General features: G+C 43.4%; 1 protein-coding gene across 5 annotated transcripts in view; it reads left to right on the top strand.

The window, feature by feature from the left end:
• The first annotated feature begins 3,025 nt into the window (after nucleotides 1–3,025).
• Nucleotides 3,026–14,781, top strand: part of DCX (doublecortin) — a 110,149-nt gene continuing 98,393 nt past the window's right edge. For 4 of the 5 annotated variants that reach the window (XM_019824183.3, XM_019824182.3, XM_019824180.3 and 1 more), the window contains exons 1-3: nucleotides 3,026–3,162; nucleotides 5,172–5,557; nucleotides 14,183–14,523. In XM_019824183.3, coding sequence (XP_019679742.1) covers nucleotides 5,194–5,557; nucleotides 14,183–14,523 — 705 coding nt within the window. In that variant the 5' untranslated portion in view covers nucleotides 3,026–3,162; nucleotides 5,172–5,193. Of the gene's footprint in view, nucleotides 3,163–3,230; nucleotides 3,352–5,171; nucleotides 5,558–14,182; nucleotides 14,524–14,781 lie in introns of those variants that run through there. The other variant, XM_019824179.3, reaches the window with a different exon arrangement.

The following is a 14,781-nucleotide window of genomic DNA, read 5'->3' as shown; positions in this document are numbered from 1 at the left end:
ATGTTATGGAAAAAATAAAGTAGGATAAAGGAAACTGGGAGTGCTTGGTAGAGAGGGTAAGTTGTAACTTTAAATAGGGTGGCCGGGGTTCGTCTTATTGAGAAGTCGCTATTTGGGAAAAGATTTAAAGAAGTGAGGGAGTTGCCATGTGAATACTTGAGGGATAATAAAAACTAACCTTGTATCGTACATACTATGTGCTTTGTTCCAAGCACTTTACATGTATTTATTTACTCACTTAATCCTTACAATAACAGATATTTCAACTGATATTTATGAATTGCACAAAACTTTCTGTTGGGATTTTTCGTTGGAATTTCTTCATATATATAGATTATCCTGGAGAAGACTGATAGCCTTACAGCATTGCCTCTGGCCATCCATAAGCACGGTCCGGTTCTACATTTATTCACAGTTTCTGTTATGTTCTTCAATAATTTTACAATTTTCTCAATAAAGTCTTAGACATGTTTGTGGGCTTTATTCCTATGTACTTTATAGTTTTGTGGTGCCCATAATCAGTTTGCATATATTTTCAACTTCACTTCCTGTTGCTTAACCTCCCCAACCCTAGATCCTACTGTCTGCGTTTTTGATAGGTAAGGTGCTCTAGTGATTAATTGTGTGTGTGTGTGTGTGTGTGTGCCCGCACGTGTGCATGTGTATGATGAATGGTCTTGCTACCTGATCCTGATCTCTAAGCTGAGTTTGATTAACCCACATAACAACATATCAAGAAAGATCTGAATCTTTCCCCTTTTCCCCTTCATGATTTTTACAAGATACATACTCGTGTCCTGTCTCCTCAATGAGTCTTCAAGCTCCTCAGAGGGCAGTGACCGATGTCTTAGACTCTGCATCTTGCCTGGAGCACATGGTAATTACTCAAAACATCTTAGTGTCACTTTCCCCACAATGGGGTTGTTGTACGTTTTCTTCAGTGTCTTCACTCCACTGAGCCCTCAACATGGCTCTCCCTTGATCGTCAAAATTGACTTCCATACATACAGATGCACTTTCTTGCTTTGCTCTTGCCTGTGACCTCCTTTCTGCCAGTAATCCTTCTCCTTTGAGGAAGTGGGAGAAAACTCTTGATGGGTAGCTGAGAGTTCTTTGAAAGGAAATACGTTAGATGATCTAGTCCAGTTTTTGCAAAAGGTTTATCCATAGAACGTTAGTCGATGAGTTGCTCTGGAAAAAAAGGTTTTGAGCTTAAAAAAAAAAAGCAGGAAGGCCTTTAGGCAAAATTGCCTTTTTGGAGACACATGCCACATTTAAAGTATATTAAAGGAGAAGTTTTATGGTAAAGAAAACAAATTTTGCCTATCCCACTACTTTAAAAAAATTGTTTAACATTTTATTTATTATTGAGAGACAGAGAGACACAGAGAGTGAGCAGGGGAGGGGCAGAGAGAGGGGGAGGCACAGAATCCGAAGCAGGCTCCAGGCCCCGAGCCGTCAGCACAGAGCCCGACGCGGGGCTCGAACTCACGGACCGCGAGATCATGACCTGAGCCGAAGTCAGGCGCTCAGCCGACTGAGCCACCCAGGCGCCCCTAACTCCTGTATGTTTAAGTTTTATCATGCCATACATTCTTATATCCTCACCAGAAATAAAAAAAAATTTTTTTTCTTTGAGTCCTTATACAAAATCAATTGCTATCCATTTATGGAACACTTCTGATGTGCAATAAAAAATGAAGACACTGGCCTTGCTGGACAAGGAAGCTGCAACCTTTATTTTGAGTTGCCCTATTTCCCTCTTCCTATTCCTTGATACTTCTCTGCCCCTGACCTGAATAACCCTGCGTTTTCAGGAGGTGGCCACAGTGTGAGGCAGAAAGAAATGGAAAAGAACACACCACACACGGGCGGTCCCCTGAGGCTACTTCTTTAGAAACCAGAAGAGCAGCAGCAAGATGGGCAGCCTTGACTAGGCAGATTGCACACTGTGGCCGTCTGCCCCGATAATAGAGACTGGAGGCTTGCTAAGCCAACACCTTCCATCAGGGAAGGAATATCATTTTTTATCCCACTTTGAGGCATCTTACAGTAAAACACATGCACGCACACAAAATGCTTACCTATTAATCACCAACAGCTATATATTAAAAAGGAGGGTTAATTGTATTAGGAATCGGATAGAAGATCATTACTGAGCAGGCTATTAGCTCTGACCTTCCTGGATGCCAAGAGAAAATGGAGTCATGATGGTTCAAGGTGCTACCCATTAATGCATGCAGCCTTGGTTGTGAAGATGGTAGCCTGCCCCTACTTTAGTCTCTCATCTTTCTCTTCTTTTGTCTTATAGTCTGGCCTGATTTAATAAATTGAATTTGGTGGGTTCCTTCCCTTTTATAAGGTATTTGATCTGAAGACGACAATTAGCAACACATAGGAAGTTGGAGGAGAGACTAATATGCATCTCACACTTCACATGGCAAGGTCTCTGGGTTGGACTTGAACTCTCAAACTCTCAAAGGCAAATGCCACAGATTCCATTAGCTAGATTACTACAGCAAGCTATAAGGTCTTTGGGATCCTTTTCCTCCATCCCCCATGAAGTTCTGGAAGTACTGGCCTTTGTCTTATGCTTTTCATACTCCCTCATAGTGTATTCCACTGACCTTATTTCAAAAACAACCAGGTGTTGGGTGCGTGAACTAAGCCTTCAAGAATGTTTTGTCTCAAGAAGGTGAAAGGGAGAGAGCTACAATTTCTAAGAAGCCTGGTTTGACTCTCTGAGCCTGGTCCCCAGGCAGAATAGGCTAAGGTTTTGGCCAAGTGAAATCGCCAGTTCCTTTAAAAAAAAAAAAAAGCAGGGGGTGGGGGGTGGGGAGGGCTAGCACATTGCTCATTAGAACATTCTGCATTTGCCTGTGCGATCTTTTTGCTACCCTGCAATTTCCTGTTGGTTATAAATGAAACCTTTCGAGCTGTTAATGCAGCCTGTGAATTGAAAAAAAAAGCATGTAATTAATCATAGGAGTTGGGGGGGATTCACTAAGCCTGAGTTATAGGGGAGAAGCTGGACAAGGCACTAGGACCTAGAAGGCATCTATCCACCCTGGCAGGAATTTCTTGCTTGGAGCTCAGACAACAAAGGCATAGAGAGATTGGTTTTCTTTCTCTCAGCATCTCCACCCAACCAGCAGAAAACCGGTGAGTGGGGCTTTCCAGTGATTTTCAGGCAGAATGTAACAGATGTCAAACGGGAAAAGCACAAGGCAAAGCGCTTGCTCTAGCTCTTTCTCTTTCTCTCCTTCTCCTTCTCTGAATTTTTTTTTTTTATTTTGCCTTATCCTATCGGATTTTTTCCTAAGCCTCTACCTGGGATTTTCCTTTGGAAAAGTGAGTTTGATGTTCCTTTGTTTTCACTGTGATGAATAATAGTTTAGAGTAATACCACCCCTGATCCTAAAGCAAAGCCAAGTGTTACTCGCATGCCTGGGGAAATGCTTGCTACTTGTATTGAGGAGGTGGGGTCTCTTACCACTGCAGGTTGTCTGACAGAGACAATGCTGAGCTCAGCACAGGTCATGGTGACATTGGAAGAAAAGGGGGACCGAGCCTGGCAAACCTACTAGACACCCGTCCTCCTTTATCTCCTGTCCTCCTGGTCCCTTGCAAATTTCTCGATGTGGCAGTGTGTAGCAGCTGAGCCCTGCTTGCTTTGTGAGTCCTTTTATCCCCATCTGTGAGATGCATGTTAATAGTTTGGTTCATAGGCTATGGTCACTACCTTTGCTAGCGCTTGAGGCTTCTGTTGTGTTTGGTTTCATGATTTCATTTCTTTCTTTCTTTCTTTCTTCTCTTTCTTTCTTTCTTTCTCTCTTTTTTCTTTCTTTCTTCTTTTTTCTCTTTCCTTTCTTTTCCCTTCCTTTCCTTTTCTTCTTTCTTTCTTTCTTTCTTTCTTTCTTCCTTTTCCTTTCCTCATTTCTTTCTTTCTCTTTCTTCTTTCTTTCTTTCTTTCTTTCTTTCTTTCTTCCTTTTCCTTTCCTTTCCTCATTTCTTTCTCTTTCTTTCTTTCTTTCTTTCTCTCTCTCTCTGGTTCAGCAGAAAGGGAAAAAATAAATATGACAGATGACCATCTTTTGCCTCAGCTAATGCACCTGGGCAATAGACAAGTTTGGGGTGAATTGCCCGCTGTGAGGGCAAAATGCCCCTTCAGTCAGGGTAGAAATACAGAACAATGAAAGGTGTGCTTGTTTCTGAAGGTCCCATATGCTTTTCAGGGACTCATTTGGGAATCTTTCAACAATTAAATTATTCCATTAAGAGGTGGGGCTGCATCGTTGGGGAGGGATCGTGCACATATTAAGAAACAAAACAAAAAAAAAAAAAACGAAAGAAAGAAAAGGATTTTGTGACCAAATGGTGCCAGAGGGGGCGGGGGGAAGCAGAGCTGATAACTTGTTAAATAACTGATTTTTCTAATCCTTTTTTTCAGCTTATTTCTTATGAATGTCGGATAGCTGCACCAGCTTGGTGGGGAAAGGGTTTGATGAATAGCACAAAGACAGTAGCTACTCCCTGGAGGCTGTCCCTTTAAAGGAGAATCCTGGTTTATTCTGGGGGGAGGGGATGCACACATTAGGGTAGGGAAGAGGGTTGGGAATAAAATTAAAATATTTCCCGTTGTAGTCATTTGACGGAGGCACAAAGATTGCTTCCCAAACTGGAGATGCTAACCTCAGCTAGCGCCTTCTATTCTCTTTAAGGGGATCTTGTCAGGCTATGGATTCATTTACAACTGTTAGTCATGTGGGCATGTGTGAGGAAACAGATGCCAGTTTTAATGTATTTAGCCCGAAGTTACAATTTGATAGGAGCCACTGTCAATAAGTCCCAGGATTTTAAGCGATTTCAAAATCCCTCCCTCTCCTCTGTTTTGGAACAGTGCCCAAAGTGCCTCCTTCCCCATCTCCCACCCCAACCCCCCACCATCGCCAGCACCCCCTCAGCCCCTCCTTCTTCTCTATTAAGATCAATATTCCTGCAGGTCAGGGGCAAGCAGCAGATGGGTCACAGGCTTTTTTCGAGCAGTTCTTTTCACAAGCAGCAGATTGCAGAACTGGATCTGGCTAATATTTGAATTCTTTTCTTTTTTTTCCCCCCCCTCCCTGCCCCTCTTTCTTTGCCCCCCCTCACCCCCTTTGTCCAACACTCAGGTCTCTGAGGTTCCACCAAAATATGGAACTTGATTTTGGACATTTTGACGAAAGAGACAAGACATCCAGGAACATGCGAGGCTCACGGATGAATGGGCTGCCCAGCCCCACTCACAGCGCCCATTGTAGCTTCTACCGAACCAGAACCTTGCAGGCACTGAGCAACGAGAAGAAAGCCAAGAAGGTACGTTTCTACCGCAATGGGGACCGCTACTTCAAGGGGATTGTGTACGCTGTGTCCTCTGACCGTTTTCGCAGCTTTGACGCCTTGCTGGCTGACCTGACTCGATCTCTGTCTGACAACATCAACCTGCCTCAGGGAGTGCGTTACATTTACACCATTGATGGATCCAGGAAAATCGGAAGCATGGATGAACTGGAGGAAGGTAATTTCAAGGGTGGTGGCTCTTGGTGGGAGGTGGCATCGTTGGCTATGGTTACATTTCTTGGAGTTCATGGGAAAAAAAAATTAGGAATTATGTTTGTCAGAGCACCAGGTCGATGCCGAGACTCTCTGATCCTATAGGCATCGACAGACCATTAGCCATTGCTCTTCATGGCCTTTAGTCTCTGCTGGCGTTGGAGCGTGGATGGCGGTGATAATGCATTGTGCTCATCTGTCAGGGTACAAAGGAAAATCTGAATTGTGTCATTTACTCTGGATCTTGTTCAGAGTCAATTCTAAGTAGCATTATTGAGGCAGACCATGAACTCCTTAAGGCTGTAAAATGAAGAAGGAACTTTGGTTGGGTTAACAGAAAGGTATCCAAATATCCTTTGAGCTGCTGAGAGACTGTGAATTGCTGCGCATGGAAGTAGGCGTCCTAAAAGCAGGACTTCCTGGACATATTCATAAAGGATTATCCTTTTAGGTAAGTGGTCACTGCTCAGCTGTTGCTTCTAAAAAGCCCACTTCAGGGTGTGTCCCTAAGGCTGAGGTCATTGAGAGAAATACCAAAGAAAGCTGTAGGTATGTCTGGTATTTTAATAAAGACTATTCCTATTGGAATAGGAACTGACTCACTGTACCTAAGTCCCTTTAAATCCTCTCTAGAGTTTGGTTCTACAATCGGATTTTATGACTATGTTGCTGAAAACCCAAAAAACCTGGTACCCTCTCAAAAAGCAGGGACATCTCAGCTCTTACCAAAACCTTGCTCATCCACGACGCCTTTCTCTGTGGTTATGTAGAAGATTGATCTTGGGACACGTGCTTAATACTGTACGTTATCAAGTCAATTATATGGTGGATGCCTCCGTATCCCCACTTTAAATCGCTATAACATGGAATCCGTTTAACTTGACACCGTGCTTTAAAGGACAGCTTTGAGGGACGGTGATCATGCAAATGGCCCTCCCCAAACCCTTTCCTCCACCCCTCTAGCCCCACCTCCTCACCCCTTCCATTCCCTGAGGAAAGGTGAGTTTAGAGCAGGCAGATCTCTAGGGAAGCCAGATTATGAAGCAGCCAACAGGGAATGAGAAACAGCGCATTAAATGACTTGGTGTGGGAGTGCCCCGCCTCTGCTTCACTGCTTCTAGCTTTCTTGTGTTCTTAGACAAAGGAGCATGAGGGCTTCCCTTGCACAAGACCATGTTCTCGCAAGTCGCTGCTGTTTCTCAGGCCAGGTCAAGGGATTTGGGGCCAGTTGCTGATAAGAGACAGTGTCCATACGGCTACTGGCTCTGGGTCTCATGGTTCAAGTCTGAGGTTTTTCCACATAACTGACCTTGAAAAACAATGCTAAGAAGGCTCAGATTATTGGATCGTGTGCCAGATGACCAGGCAGGGGTTAATCTGAGACTTTTTCTGAACATGCAAGGATTGACTATCCTAGCACGTATCTTAAAGGAGAGACAGGGCAAACTAGAAGGACTTGGCCCGAGGTTGAGGGAGCTGTCCAACAGAGTAATTGATAGGGTGTTCATCTTTTGTCACTGTAAAGCCCATGTGTCAGTTGAATCTGAGGGGTGCCTCCGTCATAATTTTCACAAACAAAGCACCTTGAATCACCCAGTATGTCCTCATTGCCACTAGTTGTGATTTGTTAAAGGCCATGACAGATGCTAAGGCAGAATTCTGAACCAAGGGACATTGTATTTCGAGTACGAATTAGAATGTTCTTGTGTCTGATCTAAGAGAAGTGTCATGCACAGATTTCCCCCTTCCCCAGATCCGTTTTTTAACATATCTTGCTCAAGGACAAGCCCTTGATATTGATTTTTTTCCCTAGATGTGTGTGTGTGTGTGTGTGTGTGTGTGTGTTTTGTGATAATCTCAGCTCAATATAGATAATAAATGTAATTTTGAAGGCTGCACCCTTTCTCCTGACCCTTTTGAGTCCTGCTAGATTGGACTCTTCCCCTGGGTGCATTGGTAGTGCTTCCTGGGTTATATAGAATGTAAAGAAGGCTCACTCGCATTTATTCATGTATCATCTGCATCCACAAGCTGCAGTGACCTCCCAGTCCTTAGTACTGCTCATTCAGTCAAGGAAATTCTGGGGTATCTCTAAGATAATATTGAGAAATGTGGCCAGCTTTCCCACTGCTGCAGAGCCAGATGGGAAAGGGCACTGGGGATGAGGAAGATAAAGAAGAAGAAGGTTTTTCTCTCTCCTGTTTTGCCCTTTGGAACTACTCTTCTGGGAATGGAGGGCAGAAGCCCCTCACTTTGTTCACCATTGGAAGAGGTTGAATGAAAGATTAAGAATATTCATGCACACTGTTCCCCAAGAGACTTCACGCTGAAAAAGTTTGGAAAGATCCCTGATGAAGAATCAGAGGCAGCAGGTTCTAGTCTTAGAGGCAGAAGGTTATTGCAGGAAAAGGAGTCTTTGGAATCAGATTTGTTTCCAATCCAAGATCTGCCACCTGCTAGCTGGTGTGACCTTGGGGAAACCATGTAGACTCCCTGAGCCTCAGTTTTTCATCTGTAAAGTGGGAATAGCTGCTTTGAGGATTAAATAAGAAAATGGGTATGAAGTGTTTACTATTATTCCTGGTATACAGGAATAAAGGGTAGCTATGACTGTTGGGTTGTCCTAGTTTATAGCTGGTTAGCTACATAACTTATCGCCACGGTAAATAATGTTCTCCTTTGTAAAACAGCATTTTTGAAGAAAACTGCCATTTTAAGGTATAATTTACATAATGTAAAAATCACCCATTTAGGTGTACAATTCAATGATTTTTTTTTAATTTTAACATTTTTAAAAAATAATTTTTAAGTTTATTTATTTATTTTTGAGAGACAGAAAGAGAGATAGAGAGAGAGGGAGAGAGAGAATCCCAAGCAGGCTCCACACTGTCATTCCAGAGCCCAATGCAGGGCTTGAACCCACGACCCGTGAGATCAATCAAGAGTCAGACGCTCAACCAACTGAGCCACCCAGGCGCCCCTACAATTCAATGATTTTTAGAAAATTTACCAAGTGATGCAGCCATCATCATAATTTTAGATAACTCTCGTCACCCCGAATGGAAACCCTGTACCAATTAGCTGTCATTGTCCATTTCCCTCACTCTCTCCAGTCCTAGGCAACAACTTACCTACTCTATGTCTCCACAGATTTGCTTTATTATATAAACTGAATCATATACCATGTGGTCTTTTGTGACTGGCTTATTTCCCTTAGAAAAGTGTTTTTAAGGTTTATTCATGTTATACCATGTATCAACACTTTGGTCCCTCTTATTGAGGAATAATACTCCATTGTATGTATGAACCACATCTTGTGTATCTATTGTAACATTTGTGTGAGACTAGTAACACCTGCCTTCTTTACCTATCAGGGTGGTTGTGAGGATATAATTAGATAATAGCTATGGAAACGCATCGACAAGGTAAAGCTATAGCTACAAGGTATTATTGTTAATGATGTAAAAAAATAAAGCAATAATGATGACACTACTGAGGGGGTCAGTGGGATTCCAGAGCCTGTGGGATGGCCAGTGGCTCCCAAACCTGGCTGCCTTTCAGATTCTTTCAGAGATTCAGGAAAATATCAATTCCTGGGTCATACCCCAGATCTATTGAATCAGAATCCCCAGGGCTAGGGCTGCAGAATCTATGTTTTTAACAGATCTCCCCAGGTGATCTTTTAAACTTGAGAAATACTGGATTAGGTGATCCTGATGGTCCCTTTCAGCTAACTACAGTGATGGGAGTTCCTAGGAGTGAAGAAGTCCTTGGTTTTGTTTTGTTTTGTTTTTTTCCTTTGTAGACCTTAAAGGAATAATGGAGCGTGGAACATACGGTTTCCAAATGGCCACTTTGTTAAATATTTAGAAAAAAAATAAAATGAAATAAAAAACAATTGGTATTGGTTAATAATCACTCTGGCCTGTTACACTCCTTGTCTAATGCCTCTAGTCTACTGTTTGCTGCTAGATGCTGAAAGTCGCAAGGGTGACATTTTGGACCCAAATCAGGTTATTTATCTCAGCTTTTCCACAGTTCTTTGGGTACACAAGGAGCCTTAGTGAAGCCATGTAGGCTGTGGTCGTATTATGTGTTAGTCATATTCCCAGTGGGTCAATGAATGTGACTCTTCCTTTTGTCTTGCTTAGTCTTTCATTGCAAAATCATTCCCCTTCCCTTCCTGCCCAGTTCCTTCCTCACGTCTTTGTGAGTACCCAGATCAATCTTCGGGGTATTATTTTGAGCATTTTTACGTGGAGCATGGGACAGAATATTGACAATTGGGACCGTCTTGCTGGAAAATCTGAGTTGAACAGTGACATCAGTTATGATCCAGACCGTTTGCCATAACTCATTTGAGACGAGACGAGATGAGATGAGATGAGATGGAACCACCTTCTCACTAACTTATCCTCTAGTTCCTAAAGCAGCACATTGCCAAAGAGAAGGATTTAAAGACACCTGGGAGACAGGTACATCATTAATAGATAGGATAATACAATGCAGTATCATTTAATATTTTCCTTCTTGAATGAGGAAGTTCTGGAAAAGAGGAGAAAGCCCAGGCAGAAGTGTTTTCACACTGAGAAAATATGAGTGTATTTCATGTTTTTGAAAATGGAGCCATCCTGAAAATGAAGGGAGGTGGACATTAGATCATCTTTAAAAAAATGTTTTTTTAATGTTTATTTATTATTTTTGAGAGAGAGAGAGAGAGAGAGAGAGAAGGGGAGGGGCAGAGAGAGAGGGAGACACAGAATCCGAAGCAGGCTCCAGGCTCTGTGCTGTTAGCACAGAACCTGATGGGGAGCTTGAACTCAGAAACCACAAGATCATGACCTGAGCGGAAGTCAGACGCTTAACCGACTGAGCCACCCGGGCGCCCCGACATTAGATCATCTTGAGCCCATATCCTGTTCCCTTCCTGCCCTTTCAGCTGTGCTTCCATGACTTCATTTCCTTACCCTCTTTCCCCCTGAAGCAGATCGTCAGTTCCAGCAAATTGTCACCTTGCCTGGCTCTGGCTTTCTTTCTAGGCTCCCAATGGGTGGGAAATGGCCCCTGCAAGCTGTAGCAGGATTGGAACCCAGCTGTGTAAAGGTGCAATACACCTCATCCAGCTCCAAGTGCCAGGCAGCTGGACGGGCAGGAAGCACCCAGCTCTGGCAGCAGACGTTGCCGATGTTTGCAAAATGAGAACAAGGAAGCCTTGGTCTAGAGACGCAGCAGCACGTTTGATGTCTTTCCAGTGGTACAAGTGGAGAGTCCTCGGTAGTGGGCGCCTATTTCTTTAAAGTTTAATGACCCTCATAACGTTACCTCCTCCAGCCTTTTGGGGATGGAAAAGAGAAGAAAATTCCTTCTCGTGGATCTTTAGGTCTGGAAGGAACTGAGATGTCACCTAGTGTAATACCTTCAATTTATAGATGGAAAAGCTGAGACTTTGAGATTAAATGATTTGCTGAGGTCACACAGCTCCCAAAGGCCTGATTGGGACTGGGATTCAGGGTCTGACTTCCCAAGTTGCTGCCCTTGACCACTGTAAATATCCTGCTCTCTGGTCAGGGATGTTTGATCACAGGGGAGGCTATGCATGTGTGGGGACAAGAGTTGTGGGAGAAATCTCGGTACCTGCCCCTCAATTTTGCTGTGAACCTAGAACTGCACTAAAAAGCATAAAGTCTTAAAAGGATCCTGCCCTCAGCATGCATCATCAGTGGCACCACGTGGCTTCGCTGGGTGTTAACCATGGAGTCCTACATGTGACTTTTTCAGCAACTGGATACCTCCTCTTATCCAGTAGGAAATTGTTATGTTCGAGGCATGAGACCTGGGTAGTGGTCCTGTTATATACATGATTATAGCTCAGTTCCAGGATGGCTGCTGCTGCTTCTTTCTTTTTTCTTTCCTTGGGCTTTTACTCCTCCTCTTTTCATGTCCTTCCCCTCAGCTCTTTCTTCCTCCTTGCTTCTTTCCTCTTTCTTTCTTGTTCTCTCTCTATTCTTTCAGATGAGGGCCTTAATGATAACCATAGCTAGAGTTTCTCAAGTGTTTCCCATGCACTAGGCTCTGGGCTCAGCAGTTTTTATCCATCATCTCATTTGTGCCTCACCACAACCTTACGAGGTAGGTATTGTTATTATCATTCCCACTTTGCAGACAACTTACTGAGGCTGGGGGAGGTTAGGTAACTTGCTCAAGGGCACACAGCTAGGAAGTGTTGGAGACCCTATTCTGACTGACATCACATCAGCTGCTCTTTTTCCATTACTCCATGTTGAGGCCAAAAGGAGAGAGTGGAGAGACTAAAATGTACTGTTGGAAGGTGCTCAACATAGATTTGGCTGAGAGCTGGGCCCTCTGGAAAGTTCTTGGTGCCATATGATACTATAGCTGTCTGCCATCATGTTCATTTTCATCTGGGGGTGGTTAATCATACTCATAGTTCAGAGGCTTAAGAGGTTTAAGACATGGGAGAAAATAAGTCCAGAGTCCTAATAGGGCTACACAGCTGACTCTCCAGAGGAGACTGTAGATGAGTGAAATCATAAATATATAGCCTCACACATTTCTACACCACCAGTTGTCAGAGTTTTAAAGTACTTGACAAGTTATGGAAAACATCTGACTTAAAGGCACTAACCTCTTGGAAGGTACCCGTGAATCTGGTGGAGTGCTAAGGCAACGGGCCATCTCGAAGGGTGTGGGGGGATATTGGCTGTGAGTAGATGGGGGAATTGAGCGGGCTCCTTCACCCCTTAAAGTCACAAATTAAAGACCCTAGCCTCTAATCCCTTGGGTTAGGTTGGATTTGCCAGCAAGGGAGCGAGAGAGTTTAGGGTTTCTTTCGACTGAGTTCTTTGACTACTCCATCCTGGGTGTGCGTATGCGCACCACGTGGGAGAGGACGCCTATGTTCACCTACAAACCTCCCCCTGGCCCCCTGACAAGACAGAACACCAATGGCCTCTTGGACTCAGAGCAGTGTTGGAAGCCACTCACCCTTCCCCTTCACAAACACACATAAATGTCCTCAAAGGTGCCCTAGAGAATTTGACTGAATCTTCTCTCAGCACTAACTGAAAAATTTATTAATTAACATGACTTAAAGGATTTGGCGCTGCAGCAAAGCAATCAATATTTGCAAAAGGAGGGAATTATCAGCCCGGTGTTTCTGAATGTCCCTGCATGGTGCTCCCGCTGAGACCAAAGGAAGAAGAGCCATCAGTCCGTAATTGTGTGTAATGCTTTCTTTGCACTGGCTAGGGTTGACCAACTTATTTATTTAGAATTGTTACTGATGAGTTAAGCCTGATTAACTCACACTAGTTTTCTGCAGCTTGACCTCTGGATGAACTTCTATATACCTTCAGGCTAATGTGTTTTACTCAACAAATTCAACCTTTTCCAATACTCTCTCCTCCAGGCTGAGCCTACCTCTCTTCCTCTTTTCTCCAGCTTCTAGTCCCAGGTGTCTACTCCCCGCCACTGCCTTGCCTCTGGCCCCGGTGTTCCTTCCGCTGTATTAGTCATTTCCTGTAGCCCAAGATAAATGTGAAAAGTACACTAGATTCCTCCAATCCATAAATCTAGCTGTATAACATATTCTTACATCTCCACCTCCTTACTTGTGGCAGCCAAGGGTGAGTCCTGGTGAAGAGAGCCTTGAACACACAGATCTAGTGTGTAGCATTGGGGAAGATGCAAAGATGAGGGGTGGGTGGTAGAAACAGGGGAAAGTATTTCTCAAGCAACAGCTAGATTTGCAAACATAAGCAACGGTGTGTGTGTGTGTGTGTGTGTGTGTGTGTGCGCGCGCGCGCGAGCACGCGCATGTTGTTATTCAGGCAGTTTCTCCACTTTGATGTGGAGGTGAGCAGTAGAGGACACAATTGTATATATATATACATATATATATATGTATATATTCACCACACACATACATTTCACATTTCAATATTCCACTGCTTAGCCACATACTCTGTGCAAAGGACAATCTGGCTTCTTGGCAGGTATGTACTATATGCCCAATGTACAAGGATACTTGGGTCACTTTAATTTGGGATAAACTATTAATTTTGAAAGTTCTCCCTGGTTTATAATATAACCATGGAATGTGGCTATGAGTCCAGAAATAGGACAGGAACATTAAGAAATAGAAACATGTTAAAAACACTCCAGTAATGCCCCCGAATATCAACAAACATCCTAGAAATTAACATAAACATTTCAATTGCAATAAAATCGTATCAAACTCTACACTCTGGATGGAAACAAACATACTAGAAATGAACATAAACATTTCAATTGCAATAGAACCGTATCAAGCGAGAGAACCCTGCTTGTTAGATTATACTTAGATGTATGGGTTCATTGTCCTTAAAACTCTTAGCTTTATAGGATTTTTCAGCTCTTGAATTTGAATGATCCAAGTTTTAGAGAGACAGCCCAGTAAGAAATTGTGCCTACAGTTGGCTATTATCACCGTATCTCCAAAAGCCCTACTCCAAGGTCAATGTGCATTAGTTTGGTTAGAATGGTCCACATATCGGCTGTTGAACTAATCACCACTTATTTCTTCCCTTAGGGGAAAGCTATGTTTGCTCCTCAGACAACTTCTTTAAAAAGGTGGAGTACACCAAGAATGTCAATCCCAACTGGTCTGTCAATGTGAAGACATCCGCCAATATGAAAGCCCCCCAATCCCTGGCTAGCAGCAACAGTGCCCAGGCCAGAGAGAACAAGGACTTTGTGCGCCCCAAACTGGTGACCATCATTCGCAGTGGGGTGAAGCCTCGGAAGGCTGTGCGTGTGCTTCTGAACAAGAAGACAGCCCACTCTTTTGAGCAAGTCCTCACTGACATCACCGAAGCCATCAAGCTGGAGACCGGGGTTGTCAAAAAACTCTACACTCTGGATGGAAAACAGGTAGGTACTTTTTTTTTTTTTTTTTAAAGTACTCTTCTTCTCAGTTGTTCTAAATGCCTGGATGACCATCCTGCACCTCAGGCATCATTTCTGGTTGGGGTCTCTTCCTCCGCCTCCCATCATCCCTACCTGATATTTCGGGTATCATTTGGAAGAAAGGTCTTTTCAGCAGACAAAACATTGGACTAGAAATCTGAGGCTTTGAAATTCAATCTGCTTCTGTCTCATCAAGTAGGATGGTCACTTAGCCTCAGCTTT

Source organism: Felis catus, chromosome X, assembly GCF_018350175.1.
Source record: "Felis catus isolate Fca126 chromosome X, F.catus_Fca126_mat1.0, whole genome shotgun sequence".
Classification (NCBI taxonomy): domain Eukaryota; kingdom Metazoa; phylum Chordata; class Mammalia; order Carnivora; family Felidae; genus Felis; species Felis catus.
This window is presented reverse-complemented; position numbering and strand designations above follow the sequence as displayed.